The following is a 20,534-nucleotide window of genomic DNA, read 5'->3' as shown; positions in this document are numbered from 1 at the left end:
TTTATATGTCATCCTTGAACTCAGTCACTGTCTCCATTCCTCGGCTCTGTTTGTTTCTACATCACTTCCCAGACAGACTCACCCTCCACAAGGCAATGAAATAGCCACTGTTGGCTCCAAGTCAACATCATCTTTACAGCTTGTGAACTTGGAGAAAGAGCACTTTCCCCAAAGGCTTTGGCAAAAGTCCCAGGGAAGGATTCAATTGGTCTGGCTTGGATCATGTACCCACCTCTAAACCAACAGCTATCATTCCACAGCCTATAGTGAGGGCTGGGAGGAGATGGAAGTGAAGGAGCACAGTTTTTTCCACTTTATAGATTAGAAAACTGACTCCCTGAAAGTGTTCAGAGACTTGTCAAAGAACATACAGCTGAATCAAGTGGCTGAGAGAGAACCAATCCTAAATCCACAGACTCTGGTCCCCCAACAAAGAGTTCTTGACTCTCCACAACTGAATGCTGTTGGGCTTTCCTCCTAAAAATCACATTTCCAAACCATGAGAGTTTGAACAATGTTTATACAGGAAGCCCTAAAAGGATTTAAAAAGCAGATGTATAAAGGGGTTCATCAGATAGAACCACTGGATGGATGATGGATGGAGATATACACACATACATATTCTAATGGAAGCTATTTTCAAAACATGGCAACATAAAGTAAGAGAAGACAGAGTGTTGTTAAGAGCAGGCCTGCCAAACCTTGACTGAATCCTCAAACGGACACACAGACTGTCGTAACTGGCACGCTGTTTGAAGACGACAGTTCAATAGGGGCTAGAGATTGCGTTCTCTTCTGGAAAGTGAGCGAGTGCTTCCTCCCCACCCCCCGCCCACCTTGCTTGCAATGATGTCTGCTCAGCATTTTTTTTTTTTTTGGCAGTACGCGGGCCTCTCACTGCTGTGGCCTCTCCCGTTGCGGAGCACAGGCTCCGGATGCGCAGGCTCAGCGGCCATGGCTCACGGGCCCAGCCGCTCCGCGGCATGTGGGATCTTCCCGGACCGGGGCACGAACCCGTGTCCCCTGCATCGGCAGGCGGACTCTCAACCACTGCGCCACCAGGGAAGCCCAGCAAGTCCTTTTTCCATCATGACCAGCATAAAGTTAAACTCCAGTCCATCCCAGGTCTGAGCTTATTCTAAATTATAGGTTCCCCTAAAATCAATGTGGTTTCATTGAATTAAACTACTCCTTTCTCTCCCTGGCCCAAGAAGCCCTGACATGAAGGTGGAGGCTCCCACACTGGACTGGCAGCAAGGACCCTGTGCGGGGAGCGTGACCTCACTTCCTCTGTCCCCTATGCAAGCTGCTCGCACTCCTTCTCAGCCCTCAGCCCGCTGTCGGTTCCTGCTGCCCCCTCTTCCACTTACGCAATCCCTTCCCTCTCTTCTCCTGCCAGCCCAGTTCACTGACAAGAGTCTTCATTTTCCACTTTCTGGTGTAAACATGGAAACATGTTAATTGAGGGTAGGGCTTTAGCATCAAGACTGGGAATACTCCACTGCAGAGCAAAGATCATTTCTGGGAATTATTCACTTAAATGTTTACCAGAAACAACTATCAAGTGTTCCAGACTGATTCACAAATGTAATTAGTGAAAGAACTGCGAATAGTTTCCATTTTCTGGTTTGTTTTAATCCTACTGTATAAAAATATCTTGTGGGGGAATCACCTCAACAAAAGTTCCATCCAATGACTAAAGGAGGTAAAGATTCCGAAAGCCAAAATGTTACTGGAAGTTACACTTGCCAGGGTGTATGGCAAACCCAAAACAGACACAATCACCATACGATGCAAAAGCCATCCTAACAAGGCAAAAAGAGAACAACTAGTGCTGCCGCCAGGGCCTCATAATTTTGGACAGTCAGGAAGAAGTGCCTCCAGTCCCTAATTGATTTCTCCTTTGCTGTTCGTGGGATAAAATATGTAACTGAAAATGCCCTTGCTGTCCCAGACTGAGGAAGACATAATGAACCCTGGCTTGCCAGATTATTCTGCAACATCTGAAGGCTTGCAAGAAGAAAAAAGAAAAAAAGAAAACAGCTCTTGTCTGGTTTTTCCTAGTCAACTTTAATTACTGTAAGGATGGGTGCAGCAAGATAAATGTTTCCTTTTCAGTTCAGTGCTGAAAGAAACACAAGTTTTCCTGCTGCCTTTTATGTTTAAGCTCTGAGGTCCGCAGCCTATTCTTATTCACTAACTGGAAAAGATTTGTCGCAATGGCTAGTTTGATGTTTTGTGCTCAACTCCCAAAGTCCCAATTTGAAGTCCTCTTCCACTTAAGGAGACATTTCATTTTTACTTTAATTTAAAAAATGTTCTGAATGCAAAGCGACATTACAAGGACTACTAGGTTGCCTAATATAAATTCTGTGTGTGCAAAGCTCTTCAGGCTGTGTCAGCAGACAAGGTCAGTTCAGCTAAACCAACCAGCTGCCAAGCAGCCAGTAGGGGTGCGAGGAGTTTTAAGCACACAACATGTGGACAAGCCAAAGTCAGACCCAAATCTAAGTGAGGGCAACAAGCATTTGGTCTTAAAATGGCCCATGGAATTTAATCTTGTTAAGCAAATTCGAGCTGGGCAGTTGCCCACAATGACCCAATGGAAAGTCATAGAAAAATATCTCTAACTGAGTGCCCCTGTCCAGTGCAAGACCTTCTGCCTATCTTAGCATCACTACTGGCTGGGACTGGAAAACAGAGCCTGCTCTGTTCTCCACCCTGGTTCCCCAGTTAGTCAAGGCTTCTTTAGGAAAATACCAGTGTAAGAATTCACACAGTCCATATAGTGAACATTCTCTACAACTTCTTAATATGGTAGGAAAATTGCTCCTCAATTTTCTAGGGGAAGCCTAGAAAGCCCTACACAGGAAGACGGTATGAATTTAGGGGTTCCTAGATGGGATGGGGGTGAAAGGATCACAGACTGGGGTGAAAAAAGCCTTATCTAGGAACATGGTATGAAATAGAGTAATCCTCAATCATTCATTTTATGAGGGATTAGTAGTGAGATATCATAGATAAGAGAAATCCATAGGACTCTCCTGTTTTAACTATTAGTTTCCAGAATAAATATTCTAATCCAAGTTTCTACTGGAGAATAAAATAAATCAAGTGTCCACTCTTTGGTGGAGTCAACAACAGCGCACTAACCTAAACGGAGGTAATGAGACATTCCAGCCCGGGCAAGAATCCCAAGTAACACAAACAGAATGATCAGTCATCACTCGAGGGCTTGCTGGAACAGCCCAAATAAAGCAGAGACGTTATTCTGACAGTCCTATCAAAGCAGCATTTTGGCAGGTATGAATGTTTTCCTGAGGATTAAAGAGCGAGATATAAAATCAACCCCATTCAGCTGTGAGAAGAAATCTCTCCTACTCATGCATCATTAACTTAAATTTTGTTTATATAAAAGGGGAAAATGCAAATCAATCATCTACATAAGACAGAGAGCAAACTGGTAAATGACATAGTTGTCCTGACTGGAAAGTTAAATGAAAAGAATACTGACCTTCCACTTCTGAGATGAGATGGCAAGGATGCTGCCCCTTTGAAAATTTCTTGCTCCTTGATTTCACCGAAGTCTCCATCATATGTTAGCTGAGGTGGGTGACTCAAGTGGCCAATGGCATTTGATTCTGTTAAATAAATCCCATGTATTTTCACCACAGAGTCCCCCATCGTAACTGTTTCTTTGGATTCCACTCTCTTTGCTGTAATAACCAAGGAAACGTTTTGTCAAAGCATTTCTTATTTTAGGAATCACTATCTTTCAATATATTTTTTTCAATCCAAGAATTTATACAATTTTAAAACTACATATGGGGCTTGCCTGGTGGCGCAGTGGTTCAGAGTCCACCTGCCAATGCAGGGGACACGGGTTTGTGTCCCGGTCCGGGAGGATCCCACATGCCGCGGAGCGGCTGGGCCCGTGAGCCATGGCCGCTGAGTCTGCGCGTCCGGAGCCTGTGCTCCGCAACGGGAGAGGCCACAACTGTGAGAGGCCCGTGTACCGCAAAAAAAAAAAACAAACAAAAAAAACTACATATGACTTATAGTGATCAAGTCTGGAATTGTACGGATAAAGCCTCCCTGAACGTATGCAAGACCTCACCACTATTTTAGGTTTGACATCATCAATATAGCAGGTAAAAATGAATAGAATCTTAGCTCTATTAGCTTTGAGTCTACCTGTAGGTAACTACTCTAATTGAGGTTTATGAACTACCTAAGTCCACATAAATACTTCTGTGTCCCATAACAATTCTTTTTCCTGAATTTGATCATGTTAGTAACTTTTCATTCAGAAATATTTATTGAGTACCTTCCTGATGTCAGGCACTGTCCGAAGCACTTGGGATGCATTAGTGACAGAACAAAGATCCCTGCCCTCATAGGGCTTACATCCTAACAATACACCTGTCTACACAATAGACAATAAGTAACAGACCATAATAAATGAAGTATATAGATAATAAGTGCTATGGAAAAAAGAAAAAGTAGAAAAGTGGAGAAGGGTAAAAGGGGATTGGGAATTGGGGCAGGTAGCAATTTTGAACAGGTGGGCATGGCAGGCAAACCCTTACTGGAGGTAAGGCATCAAGCCATCACATGATGAGGGACAGTATTTCCAGCAGAGGGAAGAGCTGGTGTGGAGGCCCAAAGGCAGGAGTGTGCCTGGCATGCTCAAGTGGAGTGTGTGACGGGAAGGGGAGGAGAAAGGTGATCAGAGAAGCAGGGGCCGGCTCTTGGAGGCCCAGCAGACGACTCCCAGGCGGGGACACAGGAGGGCACTGAAACACTTAGAAGGCTTTCTAAAAAGGAATAAGATAAAGCTGCAAAAAAGAAGTCCAGACTCTGAACTGAAACACCTACTGTGTTTACGGCTACAGATCCTTAGACTTAAAATACAACACTGTTTCTTCATCAGCAAATTGACATTAGGAATAGCTTACCCACGATGCTGCTACTATACTCTAGTCCATGATAAAATATGTTTTTCAAAGGGGCAAGAGGGATGAGCTTCATATAGAGAAATAGTTTTGCAAGCTTTTCCAAAATGACTCAGGGTTTCCTTTTCTGCACTTGAACCATCAAACCAATAAAAACCAACAATAACAAATCCACCTTGTCTGCTCCTCTAAGTTCCGTGCTTTCCAAACACTGAATTTTACAACAGAAAGGAACCTTAGAGATTGGCTAGTCTAACCTTCATTTTTCAGATGAGAAAATGGAGAACCCAAAGGTAAGGTGACCAGTCTAAGGTCACAGAGCAGGTTCGGGGAGAGCCGAGACTGTATGGTGGGGAGAGCATGGGCTTGGCATTCCATCAGACTTGGGGTCAAGTACAGGCTGTGTGACGCAGGCAGCTCACTCAGCTTCTCTCCCCTTCCTCAAGTGGTCCCAAGTGATAATGGCCTGGTAAAGTGACTTCTGTGGTGATACCACACTCAAAACCCAGAAGTTATGATCATTATTATTAATGGAACCCACGAATCCTGACTTCTAGTCCAGGGCTCTCTCCACAGCACCAGACAACCTTAAATATCTCTAGGTCTGAATTACAAAGCACATACTTCATTTTAGATTACAAAGCATTGTTAGCCTGTCCCTATATTTTAGTATTCGTTTATTTCACTCCACAAATATTTATGAAGCATCCACTGCCGTGTGCCAGATGCTGTTGCAGGGGCTGGTGGTCCAGTGGTGAACTGAGAAGTCCCAGCCGCCATGGAGCTTCTGTTCTAGAGGGAAAAATGCAACCCTACTTGTGGACGGAGGAGCTGCAGCCCCTCTGTCTTCACAATCTACTGGAGCGAGCTGTCAGTTATTACTACAGCGAAGAGCGGCCCCGGGGAGCTTCCCTGGTGGCACAGTGGTTGAGAGTCCGCCTGCCGATGCAGGGGACATGGGTTTGTGCCCTGGTCCGGGAAGATCCCACATGCCGCGGAGCAGCTGAGCCCGTGAGCCATGGCCACTGAGCCTGCGCGTCCGGAGCCTGTGCCCCGCAGCGGGAGAGGCCACAACAGTGAGAGGCCCGCGTACCGCAAAAAAAAAAAAAAAAAAGAGTGGCCCTGGGGCTCACTCTTACTCCTGCTAGATGTCCACCATTCAACTGAACATGAGTAACGATGCTCTAGGTCTCTCTGGAAAATATGTGCAGCACGTTGTACTAATTTTGTAAGAGATCATGGTACACTTCAAAAGGATTCTACAACCAGTAGCCTTACCGTGTAGGAACTGTCCTGTTTCACAGATATTTTCTTTGGCACTTACTATAGACTACACCCTGTTTCATGCTCTCGGGCTTCAAATAGAGAAAACCCCTTTTCCTACTGAAGTTGTTCAGTCTAGTAGGGGAAACAGAGAGGCAGATGCGTCCAGACAGAGATTCAGTACAGTGTGGCCTGCGCCAGGTAAGGATGAGTAAGAGAGCAGGGGAGTCCTGAGGGGTTGGAGTTGGTCAGGGAAAGATTCATAGAGAAGGTGGAGCCTGAAAAGCATTCCAAAAGGTTAATAGGAGGCCAAAAAAGAGTTCTGAGAAAAGGGAACAAAAGTCTGGAGTGAGAGTCAGCTTCAAGTGTGTCGAAGCTGTACAGTCAAGCAGGACCCCATGCTTAGAAGGGCCTTGAACTTGGTTTAATGATTTGCTGTTGCCATCTTGAAATTCTAAACAATTTCTGAACAAAGAGCTCCACATTCTCATTATGCCTGGGTCCAGCAAATTATATAGCAGACTGCATGAGGCATGAAACAGCAGGATGGGTGTGGGGAACTGTAAGGGTTCCATATTGCTGGTGCGCAGACCAGAGGCAGGGGGTGTAGGCAGGCAAAGGAGAGGGGCGAGAAGGGCCTGGAATGTTAGGCTGGGGCAGAACTATGCACGCTGCACAGTGAAGACTTCATCCCCTGGACCAGGAGTCAGCAAACTGCAGCCCCACCAAATCTGGCCTGCCGCCTGTTTCTGTATAGCCTGCAAGCTAAGAATGGCTTTTATATTTTTAAATGGTTGAGAAAAAAGAAATCAAAAGAACAATATTTTGTAACATGTGAAAATTATATGAAATTCAAATTTTAGCAGCCATAAATCAGTCTGCTGCAATGGCAGAGCTGAGTAGGTTGAACAGAGACTCTGTGGCCCACTAGGTCTAAAACATTCACTCTCTGGCCCTTTACAGAAGAAGTTTGCCAACTTCTGTGCTAGGTCGGTGTTTCCCAAACTGTGTTCCCCAAAAGACAGATTCCACAGTCAAGTAGGTTTGTAAAATGCTGGGCTGAATTTAAATGAAACAGGTGACTTTACTAGATGGCCTTCCCCACCCTTTAACATGCTCACGTGCACTGTGGCTCTCCAAGAGGGAGGGGAAGTAGGCACAGATTGAGCACAGGACCCTTCCTCCAAGGAAAAGCTATTAATATTTTTGCCAAAAGTGTTCCCTGGAACTGTTTGGCAAGCTCTCCTTTAGGCATGGGGGGCCCTCTGAAAGGTTTTCAGCAAGAAGATGATGCAAATCTAATTTTTATTTGCTTCCTGACCTCTTGTCCCTTATGGCACACGGAGAGAAAACCATCATCTTTCATGGCCCACTGGGATGAAGGGACAAGGCTGCTGCTCACAGCCATGTCTGCGTGGGCGCTTGGTGCCCACGTTCTGCTGGCTGCTCCAAGGGCCAGGGTCCTTGTGCTGACCCACCCGCAGCCCCCCAGCGAGCGGAGGGTGGAGCAGGAAAGGAGCGCTGGATGACCAGGGACAAGGCAAGAGGTGATAAAAGCAGTGGGGCAGTGTTGGGATGGAGAATACAGACCCGGGGATATTTAGGAAGCCCACATAGGAAGCCTGTCCGTGGTGGCTAAGATGACAGAGATCGTGAGAAGGTGGAGCCTGCACTGAGGTCTCCGTCCAGCTGGAGTAAGGGGGACGTTAGCAACACGGTCACCTCCAGCCAAAAACCCTATTTGAACACAAGTGATTAAACTGCTGGCCCTACAAACATGACGACACACATCTTTTCTTTCACTTTCTTCAAACAGGAATTCCAAACCTGCCACGGCACCAAACCAGCCCTGCCTGGGGAGGTGTCAGCTACTAATGACTTCACACCAGGGGCAGGGACATTCTCTCTGTCTCAGTCTCCACCACAGGCCTTTATAGCCTGTTACCCAACAAAGGATACCTTTTCTAAACAATAGGGACTCTGAAATAAGCCCAGGGAGCTCCTGTACAAAGGAAAATGAGTCCAAGGCTGGAGCATTAGAATGGTTTTTTAAATTGGGTGATGTGTGCTTTTAAAAGACAATGACTTTTTACTGCCTCTGTTTCCTGGGTGCTGACGCAGACCCCAGGGATGATGGGAGTGGTGAAGGGGGCAACTGCCAACAGGGTGGATGGAAGAACAGAAACAGAGACATGCCTCGGCTGGTGGGGAAACATCTGTCTCTCCTGTCACCTTCACATACATGGCAACAGCTCAGCAAGCAGCAGGATTTTCAAATGGAAGCCACTGAGAGTTAAATGTGTGCGGCATTCAGGCTCAGAAGCAAAAACATCTGATAAACAACAGCTCAGCAACCCTCACTCCAGCTCTGCCATCCTGTTTACAAGAAGTGACCCTGTTCCTATCTGAGTCTGACCTCACCCTGCACCGTGGCTCCCGAGCCCATTGCCTCTCACCTTGGCAAGCACTCAGCTCCCGTAAGTACCAATTCTTTCTGATGTAACTGGTCTGACTGGGGCCCTGGTGGTGCAACATCTGAAAAGTCCCTCGGGTGAGTCTAAACGTGCAGCTACTATTAAGAAACAAATCAGATGATGTCTCTCCCTTGCTCAAACCCTGCCCTGGCTTTTCACTGCAGAAAGAATAAAGTCCTGGCCATGTCCCCCCTGGCCCGGCCCTGAATGGGCCCTGTGTCCTCAGCTCCCTCCCCTTTCCAGCCACATGGGCCTTGGGGTCCACCAGCCGAGTCTGCGCCCATCTCCGGCCTCGGCTTCAGCCTGGGCACTGTGTTTACAGATTTCCACCCGGCTGCCTTCTCCTCATTATTCACATTTCAACTCAGAGGCCACCTCCTCAAAGACACCTTCCAGAGGTGACACGATTCCTCCTGCCACAGTCACCCCCTAGCCCAGCATCTAGCTCACCTTCTTCTTAGCACTCAGAACCCAACTGCTGTCTTACTTCTTGGCTTTCCAGTTTATTGCCTGTCTCCCCTCACAAGCTCTTTGAGAGCAGGACTCTGTTGGCCTAGACTGGCACCTGGCAGTTAGTAGGGGCTCAATAAATACCTGATTGACTGTTAGAAAAGAAACAAACTGGGACATCAAGGTAAAGCAGATTGCCTAATTACACACTCCGTACGCCATCGAGGTGTGGTATGCACACCCTGCGCTGTCTCTGTCTCTTCCTTTCTCCTTGATTCTACCTCTTCAGCTGCATCAGGGATCATTAGGGACCAGACAGGAAAATGAGTGCAGTGGGCGGGGGAGACATGGGGACTGCAGATCATATCCCGGACTAATGGGGCTGGGGGCTACTCAGCTCAATCACTCCCCATGGGGGCTGCACAGAAAGCGGGCCCAGCGTTGCGAGATCTTCCAATTTTTCACAAAAAGTTATACATCTAGATTCTTCCATGAAATCTTCTACATTTAAATGTTGGTGACTAATTAAAAGAAAAGGCTTGTATGTCAAACAAGTAGGATCCTAAGGTGGTGGCTTGTAACTTTTGGGATCATCTTCAGATTATCTCCTCTCTCTGAGTGTAAACCTATCCCTCCTCTTCATCTATCCTGTTGACTGAAGGAGGGCCAATTCTATCAGCCCCTGTTAAAGTGGATTTCTAACTTTTGGGGCTACATATAGTAATGATAAATTTGTAATATAAATATAACGTATAGTAAACTTGTAATATGATCCTGAACACACATGTATGTGACTGAAGTCCTTGAAGCCATACTAACATTTATTGTCTGCAATATGCCCTGACATTTTTCATTCTATTTTATTCTACTTCATTGTTTTAAATGTTGGTGTGATCCACTAAATCGATTGTCATCCAACTAATCGGACATTTCCTACAGTTTGAAAAACTCTTAGTGTGCCCTGGACAGGGGGTGATTCCAATTATTGGGGGCATTCCGTAGGATGTGAGGTTTTTAGCTTCTCTGTTTCCAGGTTTAGATACATGCCAGCACTTCTGTGGCCACAGGATAAGCCCTATTCAACCTGTGCTTACATTTTCACACGGGATCAGAAAGGTATTTTCAAAGACCTAAGCTTAGCGTACATTATATGAATCTTAAATATGCCTAATGAAATTAACAACTTTTTGAAGTCTAATTTAGAAATGATTTCCAATATATCAATAGGTAAACGCATTCATTAAAGAACACTTATCCTAATATTCTTTTTCTACCAAGTAACTTTTCTTTTTTTTTTTTTTTTTGGCGGTACACAGGCCTCTCACTGTTGTGGCGTCTCCCGTTGCGGAGCACAGGCTCCGGACGTGCAGGCTCAGCGGCCATGGCTCATGGGCCCAGCCGCTCTGCAGCATGTGGGATCTTCCCGGACCGGGGCACGAACCCGCGTCCCCTGCATCGGCAGGCGGACCCCCAACCACTGCGCCACCAGGGAAGCCCCAAGTAACTTTTTTTTAAAAAACCTTAATAAACACCCATAAAATGTTTCTTAACCAGCTTTTGCACAAGATTAACGAAGTTAACATAAAAAATCATGTGCAGTTTGAAAAACATGATATAAAAATAACTCTTGTGTGCAAACTCAAGAAACATGCTTGCCCCCAGGTTTTAAAGGATGTTATGTGGCCTTACGCTGAGCAGAAGGAAGAGTCATGTCTGGCAGAAGAGCCCCCTGCGAGGCCGCCCTGAGTAAGCGCGCCCGGGCACTGCTTATCCTTCTAGTCTTCGTGGGGTCCACTGGGGGTTTTGGAAAGGAAGGGCAGGGATCCTCTTCTGTGGCAGGAGATGCTGGAGTTTTTGGTTTCTGGAAAGAGATTTTTTTTTAATGATTGGCATGAGTTTGTCTTGAATAAGACTCACCACCCGGAGCTGGCCCTGACACTTCCAGAGGAGCACAGGGCTTCCTGCCTGGCTTCTCCCCAGCCCCCTGGTTCTCCGTCTCATTGGCCCACCTTACTCAATGTGTTAGGTATATAACACTTTTTTATTGTTTTGTCAATTATATTGTACGAAATACTCTACTGTCCTGCTTAGTGTATTTGAAAAAAAATGGTTTACCCATGCCAGCAAACAGATCTCTACAAGAGACTATAAAATATGGTATAGTACATTCAACATACTTTGTAAATTTTTGTGTTCGATTCAGCTCAGAAAACATTTATTGGGCACCCGTATGTGCCAAGAACTGTGTGGAATTTAAATACTACCTTTATATATTTTGGACTCGACAGAAGTACCTTTTTAATGATATAAAATTTTTTTAATAATGTAGATTAAAAAGTCACAAAGCAGAAGAGCAATAAGTAGTCTTGGACTTATGATATGAAAATGTTTTATTTGCTACATCTCAAAAATTCTAGGCTGATACCCTTAGAAAAGGGACATTACTAGCAAAATTCCAGTTCCTTAAAGACTTAAAACCACCTGCACCAAGCACTGTGCCACCCAGAGCACCCTCTGGCCTAACCTCCAGGTGGCAGTGGCCTCCAACCCAACCTGGGGCCGCAGCCTCACAGGGGCCTAAACTCCCACTTTCAGTGTTGCCTGGTGGCCCAAGGCAACAAGATTATCTGTCTGTGAAAGCACGACCTTATGCAGCAAGTGCTTCTGGCTCTCCAGCCAAAAGCAATCAAGTTCAAGTTCCTCAAGTCACTCACATACTGTGTGAAGTGAGTGACTCTCAATCCAGTAGGTTAACTAACAAATTTTTTAAAAATTTAGTGTGACATTCAAGTCAGATAATTTAGAAAAGTGGGTGAGGTCCTCTATCATATATGACGCAGAATTTCACTCATTTTCTCATATACGTTAATAGAACACAGACATCTATATTAGTGTTCTCCTCTCAAGAAGCTGCTTATTTCAATAACGGTAACATTTTTCAAAATAGTTTTTATATCCTCTTGGTCATTTACATCTGTAAACGGTTCATAAACCAGACCCAAAAAAAATCGGTTTTATGACTATAGAGATACATTCTTCTAAACACAGTTAAAAAAGCATAAATAAAATAATCAGCATAATAGACAGGAAGAGTAAATGACTCTGAGATCAAACCCACTTACTAGTTATGTGAACTTGGGTGGGCCATTTACTTCTTTGAACTTGCCCAGCTATCAAATGGAGACAGCAGTTCCCTTCTTGCAGGGACACTGATGTATATACAAGTCTTCTTATGGAGACTCAAGATATGCTAGCCCCCTCCCTAGCATATCTCGGTAAGCTGCTCACCCTTTACGTATTTACCAGATTTGGTTCCAAGTTACTTTTAAGTCTCAAAAGCTAAGGCCCTAGATCCTGAGGCAACCTTGCTGGAAAAAAGATCCCGAATTCAGAGGGGTTTATTCTGAAGGAGACAACACTCATCTATCTGTATAAATTATGTTATATTTGTTTAATAAAGAGTCGGTTTACTTTACAGCCTCCTTAATTTGTTGCAAAATACTCATAAGAATGTGACTTAGGCCATGAAACTAATAGCAACAAAAAAATCTAAGAGTATGATATAGGCAAATAAGTGCTTTACATTTAATTATGAAAGATGAAATACATAAGTATAACCTTCTCAATACTGAATGTGGATTCAAGGTTTTCTTATCTCAAAATATCTGTACTCTGCAGGTACCTTGCATCTGAAACAAAGATCGAGAAGTCTGCCAAATAATAATAATGCAGACAAAGTAAATGACTGCTTTTACAGATGCCCTAACTATTAGAAACGTTTTGGGTACTAAGTAAACGATCTTATAAAATAGAAAATGTGGTTTTGCAATGCTAATTTTTACCCAGAAGGGAATAACCGAATTATCTCTGGATGGCAAGATAAATCCCCTTAACTGCTCCTTGATAAAAGGCATTATTTTCCTAGTGCAAAATTAGTCATTGCTTGCATAATAAAAAATTAGTTCCATTTTACTACGGACCTTTACTAAATTATGTATCCCATTTAAACCTACACCTCATTGGACTACTTAAAATATAAAGTGATGCATGTGAAGCACTTTTAATTCTCCAAGGGAAAATGAAACAAGCCATCAATTTCTATCACGCCAGGTTCTACAAAATGTTCTTTCACTCTGTGGAGCAAAATGGCTTTTTTGAAGCACAAGAGTAAAAATTTTTTCTTGTAAAATTCACTTCATTTTATAATTCAGAGAATGTTACAAGTGGGTTTAAATCTTCACTTGAGAACCTTACCTCCCTCAAGTTTTGTGTCATAATACTAGCCAGTGACTGGCATATAACCAAGGTACTGGAAAAGTCAGATTTCAAGATCTGTCCTGTTAGAGGAAACTGCTAGAGTCCCTTGAAGACTGAAAGACTATTTTCATAGAACAACCCAATCAATGAAGACAAACCCCCTAGAATACTTAAGGGGTCTGGCTGGCCTTGACTCTCATCCCAGCACAGTGGGCCCTGACCAGCTTCTGACCTGGCTCCTCCGGATCACCAGCTGGGAAGGTGGGGTCCCACTCTACATGAGGACTGGAAAAGGGGGTCCAAGACCTCCCATCTCAGAAAGTTGCTGTAATTTAATCTGTAAGGCAACAGAAAACACACACACACACACACACACACACACACACACACACACACACAGACCTCTTTGGATGTGGCAATTGTAGGTGCATTTCTATTACTATGATTTTCTCCACAGGTCCTCTGGGCTCCTCTGTCACTCCCAGCATGTGATTCACTGCTGTAATGTCACCCTTCCGTTTCAGAAACAGTGAAAGAAAAAACACTGCTTTGACATTGGCATTCTGCTCTTTCTTACCCTGGACCTCCCCTAGTCCAAAGGTATATATGGGCTTCTAAGTCCCTTTTTTTAAAAAATATATTCAGTTTTGTTTTACTTGTCAAATACTTGGAACTTGGTTCCTATAAAACACAAAAACGGGCTGAAACTAATCTATGCTGTGGGAAGTCAGGACGGTGGTCACCCTGGGAAGGTGGTTTCTGGGGCGCTGGTAATGGCCTGTTTCTTTCTTCTTCAATGCTGGTTACCGAGTCTGCGGAGTTTGCGTAAATTTATCAAGCTGTACTCTTATGATGTATCTTTTCAGTATGTCAATAAAAAGTTTAATTAATAATAATACCTGGGGACTTCCCTGGTGGTCCAGTGGTTAAGACTCCATGCTTCCACTGCAGGGGGCACAGGTTCCATCCCTGGTCGGGGAACTAAGATCCCACATGCCGCATGGTGCAGCCAAAAAAAAAAAAATACTTGGAGCTTAAATAACTAGGCTTTGTAAGTTTCAGAAACATAAGGAGAACTCTGTTTTGACAATGATAATGATGAAAGACAAAACTTCCTATTTCCTCAATCTCTTTTCCTACTTTATACAACCCTGTAAATCGGAACATCAGCTAACTAACCCGAGTGGCAGAATGGAAATAACTATCACTACACAACAGCCCCATGTCTCAGAGCTGTCGTGGGAAGGGGGAGAGCTGCTGAGAAAGAGAAAGCTGTGCACGGCACACCTACATAGAAGGTGGATATAAATGCTCATGGCAGACTGCAAACTGCAGTGCTTTCCCCTGACTTATAAGATTACAGGTGCTAACGGGAACCCTGGTGAGCCGGGACCAGGAGTGTCAGTTCTCCTGTCATTCTCAGGAGCCCAGGGCGCTTCTAAGTGTAGGCAGCCCACACCTGCTGGAGGCTGTGGGAGGAGCACAGGCCGATAAGGGGAGGGGGTGGGCGGGGAGGGGACAGAGAGAGCTGTCAGCCTACAGGTGTAAAGAGTTGAGAGGATTTGTTAAATGTAGGAGCTGGAATGGGTCCCTCTTCCCTGCCTGACTGCTGCACGAGGAACTATTAAAAGGCAAACCAGCCTGAGAAAGTGTCCCAGATCCAAAAAGTGCTGAAATTCAATTGTTTAGGTCTTCACAAATTCTTTCAGCACCTGCATCCTTAAGGGACTTAAGTATGTACTACCCCTCCCCCACCCTCTAGGGGTCGTTACCTCCCTCCCTCTCCCTGGGCTCCCATTGCCCCTGATCTCCCCTCTTTGTCAATTTAGTGGTCACCAGAGTCAAAGGGTTCTTTAAAAGGTCTAGTGGAAAGGAGGAGAAAAGGTGGAAGGGGAGGTAGTTATGAGGCCACTTTCAGGTTTTTTTGACTGGGAGCTCCAAACTTTAATTATGGTTTAAAACGAAATATACCTGAGACCCTTAAATAATCCACTCTAACAAAAAAACTCAAACCAACGGAGTTATTCTTAGCCTGGTTTGCACATAGCACCCAACCATTCCGCAGTAAAGAAATTTAACTGCAGTGATCCTAAACAGAGGCAAATGCCAACATTACCTTTGCCTAACACCTAATCCTGCAGTCCAAGAACTATACTTTGACAGGGACCATGTGAACTCTAGAAATTTAGATTTTTAGGAAAGAGTGAGTCCCCCCAAATTACAGCAATATTAAAAACAAAGCATAGGAGTCAAACGACAGAAATGTAGAATGGAGAGCCACTCTTCAGCAAGTCAGACCTACTGGGCTGCTAAACCGGGGGCCCTCTTGCTGTTGCTGGCTCAAAACCCAAGTGGTTTCCAAGGCTGTAGGTACAAGAAGCCATACGTCAACGATGGCTGACAAAATACAATACTTATTGCACACTGGTTCATGCTTCCTATTTTGGAATCTTATTTTTGTCATCTGCAATATAAGAACAAGTATAATCTTCCTCACAGAGGCATTTTGATGAGTACTTTGGGAATATATGATGCATTTTGAAACAATCGGGGTCATTTGGTCATGGACTATACATTAAATGATACTACTGAGTAATGTTAATTTTCTGATCTGTGATGATAGCATTGTGGTGTAGGAGACTGTCCCTGTTAATATGAGATGCATGCTTAAATTTTTGTGGAAAAAGTCTTATAAGGGCTACAACTTACTTTAAAATAGTTCATCAAAAACAAACATACGGGGCTTCCCTGGTGGCGCAGAGGTTGAGAGTCCGCCTGCCGATGCAGGGGACACGGGTTCGTGCCCTGGTCCGGGAAGGTCCTACGTGCCGCGCAGCGGCTGGGCCCGTGAGCCGTGGCCGCTGAACCTGCACATCCGGAGCCTGTGCTCCGCAACGGGAGAGGCCACAACAGTGAGAGGCCCGCGTACCGCAAAAACCAAAATGCCCCCAAACATATGCACACACAAACATACACACACATAAACAGTAATAAAAATTGAGAAGCAGCTTGACTGACGCCCCAGTTCCATGAAAGTCTAAGGAACTGGTATCACCAGGTACTTGCGGTAGCAGGGGCATAAAGGCAGGGGTGCCTAAGGAAAATTGGTTGAAAGTCTGTGTAACTCCTTCCCTCCCAGCTCTACGCAGTCAGGCTACTGAACCCAGGATTAGATGGGGAGTGTGCTCTTCGGAGAGGATGAAACAGAGGGTCTCTGAATCAGGCTAACCAGGCACAGTCAAGAGTCAGGGTACTTAATGTAAACATAGATGTTAACTGAATATTTACATACTGAATGCTAGGCATTCCTACCTTCTTCCTCCTGGCTCCTAGAAGTCAGTGTACGTATGGTCAGGCCACTCAAAATGACTCATCTCTTGCTCTCTGTACAGCCCCTGCATGAGCAGCACCTGCTTCACCTAAACCCTACTCACATGACTGACCTTCCGACATATTCGCCCCTGACCCAGCTGGTGACTGTTCTAGTCTTTAGATCAGAACATCTCCACCTGATAGCTTATCAAAGGGGGAGTGAAGGGCATGCACCCCTGCTGGTTCCCCTGGTAACTAATGAGTCAGAGAAATTGCCCCCTATAATTGATGTCTCTATTGCCGACTCTGGGCTCTTTCTTCAGTCTTAAAGCTGGGCAAGCGCAGGCGTTGCAGGCCTGCAGGGTGCAGCCCAACAGTTAGCAACCAGTCTTTATCCTCCAAGAGATATTCTACAGAGCATTGAGCAGCCCACAAGGAAAGCCCTAAAGATATTGCTATTGAGGGTCTCACAAACAACACAGCCCAGCCAAATCCCCCTAAATGTAGGTTTGGGTAGGTATCACCTGTGGGTTGACCAATCCATTCCACATGCTTCCACTCTCAAATAAGAACAGCCAAACAAGCAGCGTGAGCTATCAGAGGAGAGTCTCTTACGAAAAAAAGAGAGACCAAGGCAAATATAAAACTGCAACAGAGACACAGAGGACAGACCATGTGACGACACAGGAAGAAGATGGCCATCTATAAGCCAAGGAGAAAGATCTGAGAAGAAATCAACCCTGCTGCCAGCTTGATCTTGAACTTCTAATCTTCAGAACTGTGAGAAAATAAATTTCTCTTTTTCAAGCCCTCCCCCCAACATACACAAAAGCAACAGAGATTTTAAAAGAAGAAAACAATTAAAAAATCAAAACTACCATTAATATACTGAGATAAGATGCGGCAACCATTAAATAAGAACAGAATACTGTATATTTAAAAAAAGATAATTTAGAGGGGGAAAAGCTTTAGGAAATTAAAAATATCATAGCAGAAATGAAAAGGACTCAATAAAAGGATTAGAAGATAAAGCCTCATCCAAAAAATGATGAGAACCAGAAAAGAGAAAATAAGAACATTGAAGGGCCAGTCCAGGGGATCCTATATCCGAATAATAAATTCCAGAAAGGGCAAAAAGAACAGAAAAGAGGGGAAGACACATCAAAATGATTCAAGGACATTTCCCAGAGCTGAAGGGTACAAGATTTCACATTGAAAGTGCTCAGCATCAGGACATTTCAGAACACTGGGAACAAAAAGAAAAAATCCTATAAACTTCCAGAGAGAAAAAACAGCAGTCAAGGTCTCAAATAATTCATTTCCCATACACCCTTTCTCAAGAAGGTATTGGAGGGAGTACTCTGCTAAAACAAGAGTAAATCAAGAAAAAGGAGGACTTGGGATACAGGAAATACAAAACCAGCACAGGAAGGAGTAGCAAGCTGTGTGCAGATGCCCAGGGCAAGTGGTCCAGGAGGGAGTGTGAAAAGTTCTCCAAGGAGATGAATCAATACCTCATGTGTCTGAATATATGAAGGAAATTTAGGCCACTGGAGAAGAGTTTGGAGTTGAAACAATAATAATACAAAACTAAAAGAGCAAGGCAATTATTAACACCGGGGAAGACAAAGAGTGGTGCAGGGAAGGAGAAGTAATCATCATTAATCATCACTAGTTCAAGGCTCAGCTATAAACAGAATTTATATAATCACACTCAGGGACAAGGGATCTAACCAAAATTACGATATATCTATGCTGGGAGTAGCAGTGGGGACAGAAAGGGTGAATGTGTTGTGAGGAGGTGTGTGGGAAGACAGACAAGGGTTAAATCTTCATCTTCCCTAGCAGGAAGTCATTAGATAATTCCTCAAGCTCCTAAGTCAGAGAGCGGCAAGACACTGTATTATTTAAAAATTTGGATGTAAATACCAAAAGAATGTGCCAAAAGAGTTTAAAGTGAGAGCCACTGGGGAGTGGAGAATGAAAAATAAGGGGATGGAAGACTGCTGGAGGGTTTTCTTGGTAACAAATCTTTGATTATGTACATGCATCTATAATTTATTTGTATATGTAACTACTGAAAATAAAATACATATGCATAATTTAAAAGATACTGTGAAACATTTCTGTTTGCCAAGTTACTATATATCTCTAAAATTCCTCTTTGTTATGAAACTATAGGTGAATAATAAACGTGTTTCATTATATACAAACCATTATATTTGAAAAAGTATAAAAGAATTTGCTTTCATATTAAATTATTAATACATTTAGGTCTATGTGATCATTTTCTTAGCATATAGAAGTGCTGATTCCAAGTACTAGGGCCAATGCCATTTCATAGCACCCGTGGTAATATAAAGTACTCACAAGCTCTAGTGGACTGAGACGTGTGCCAAAGATGGGCCTGGAATCAGAGGACTCAAAACTGGATGCATGGACGCTAGCATAGGAGACAGAATAGAAGTGTTAGTTTGTAAAGAATCATTTTTTAAAATTTCTAGTATATGTTAGCTAACTCTAGACCCCAAACAAGTAAAAGCATTCAATGCATAAGCCTTAAGGAAGAAACGATTTTTAAAAATCATAGTACTTTAAACATTTCATTAACAACTCTTTTCTTGCTTTTAGGAGGATTGTAAATATTGAATAATGAAAAGAAGGAATGTATACTGTAATTTTTTAAAAAACTTTGTTCATATCACTTATAAAGTTGGTATGACAATCATTATTAACCATTTCAAACCAAAGCAACTTCTTGGACCCAAGGTCTCGAAATATCTTTAGAAATCTTGAACAGATATAACAGGTATAATTAGCAGAAGTCACACTTAGAAAAGCAACTATCTATAACTAGAATTAAGGGAAAACGTCATCTTCATACATATATATACTTGAGTGTATAGGCAAGAGAAATTTTAAATACCTGAAGGAAGATGGGGGTCTATTTTCTGGTGTTCTTGAAGATGCACGTCCAAATAGTTTTCTTTGGTCTTCCCGTGGTGTAAATGGTCTTTGGGTCCTAACAGTTCTTAAGGCATTTCGTGCTTCACTTATGATTTCTGCACTAGTCTTCTGCTCGGACACTGAAGGTCGGTAAAACGGATCTAGCTTTTCTAACTTTTTATCATTTGGAGACAGCATCTTTCCTTTTAAAGTGCAATGTTCTTCAGGTAGACACCACACCCTGCAAATATAGGGTACAAAATATCAACTATTTTCATCCAGTCATTTAAAAAGGAGTGCTCAAACCCAACCATACATACTTAAACCATTCCTGTATATTAAACTTGAAAAAAAAAATCACAACTTTTAATTAAAAACCTACCACGCAGTTACACTTAGAAGATCAGGAAGGGAAAAGAGCTTTCAAAAAAATAGGTTGACGTGCACAGTGATGCTTTTGGGAATACATGCGATTAAGGGAAATGACGTGCAGGGAAGAGACCTAGAGTGAAAGCTAAACCTGGAGAGAAAGAGGATAAATCGTGAAAGAAGACACCCCAGGAAGGGAAAACCATCTCATAGTCTCCAATCTATAAAAAACACACTGGGTGGCAGGGCAGAGGGGTTCTGCTAAAATGTTTAACTGAAGTTTCCCTTTTTTTTCCCACTGCCTTCCACATAAAATGCTAGTATAAGATTAAAGTTAGGGCTTCCCCGGTGGCGCAGTGGTTGAGAGTCCACCTGCCGATGCAGGGGACACGGGTTCGTGCCCTGGTCCGGGAAGATCCCACATGCTGCAGAGCGGCTGGGCCCGTGAGCCATGGCCGTTGAGCCTGCGCGTCCGGAGCCTGTGCTCCGCAACGGGAGAGGCCACAAC

General features: G+C 43.8%; 1 protein-coding gene across 1 annotated transcript in view; it reads right to left on the bottom strand.

The window, feature by feature from the left end:
- The window catches only part of ARMC2 (armadillo repeat containing 2), a 101,772-nt gene extending 81,856 nt beyond the window's left edge, over nt 1-19,916 (bottom strand). The window contains exons 1-4 of the mRNA XM_022553950.3: nt 19,638-19,916; nt 19,082-19,154; nt 10,832-11,003; nt 3,515-3,716 (exon numbers count right to left, since the gene is read on the bottom strand). Of these exons, the coding sequence (XP_022409658.1) occupies nt 3,515-3,716; nt 10,832-11,003; nt 19,082-19,154; nt 19,638-19,855 (665 nt within the window). The 5' untranslated portion in view covers nt 19,856-19,916. The remainder of the gene's footprint in view (nt 1-3,514; nt 3,717-10,831; nt 11,004-19,081; nt 19,155-19,637) is intronic.
- Nucleotides 19,917-20,534: the final 618 nt, after the last annotated feature.

The sequence above is a fragment of the Delphinapterus leucas genome, chromosome 12 (assembly GCF_059928025.1).
Source record: "Delphinapterus leucas isolate spDelLeu-1000000601 "Yukka" chromosome 12, BTC_Dleu_Yukka2, whole genome shotgun sequence".
In the NCBI taxonomy this organism is placed as follows: domain Eukaryota; kingdom Metazoa; phylum Chordata; class Mammalia; order Artiodactyla; family Monodontidae; genus Delphinapterus; species Delphinapterus leucas.
This window is presented reverse-complemented; position numbering and strand designations above follow the sequence as displayed.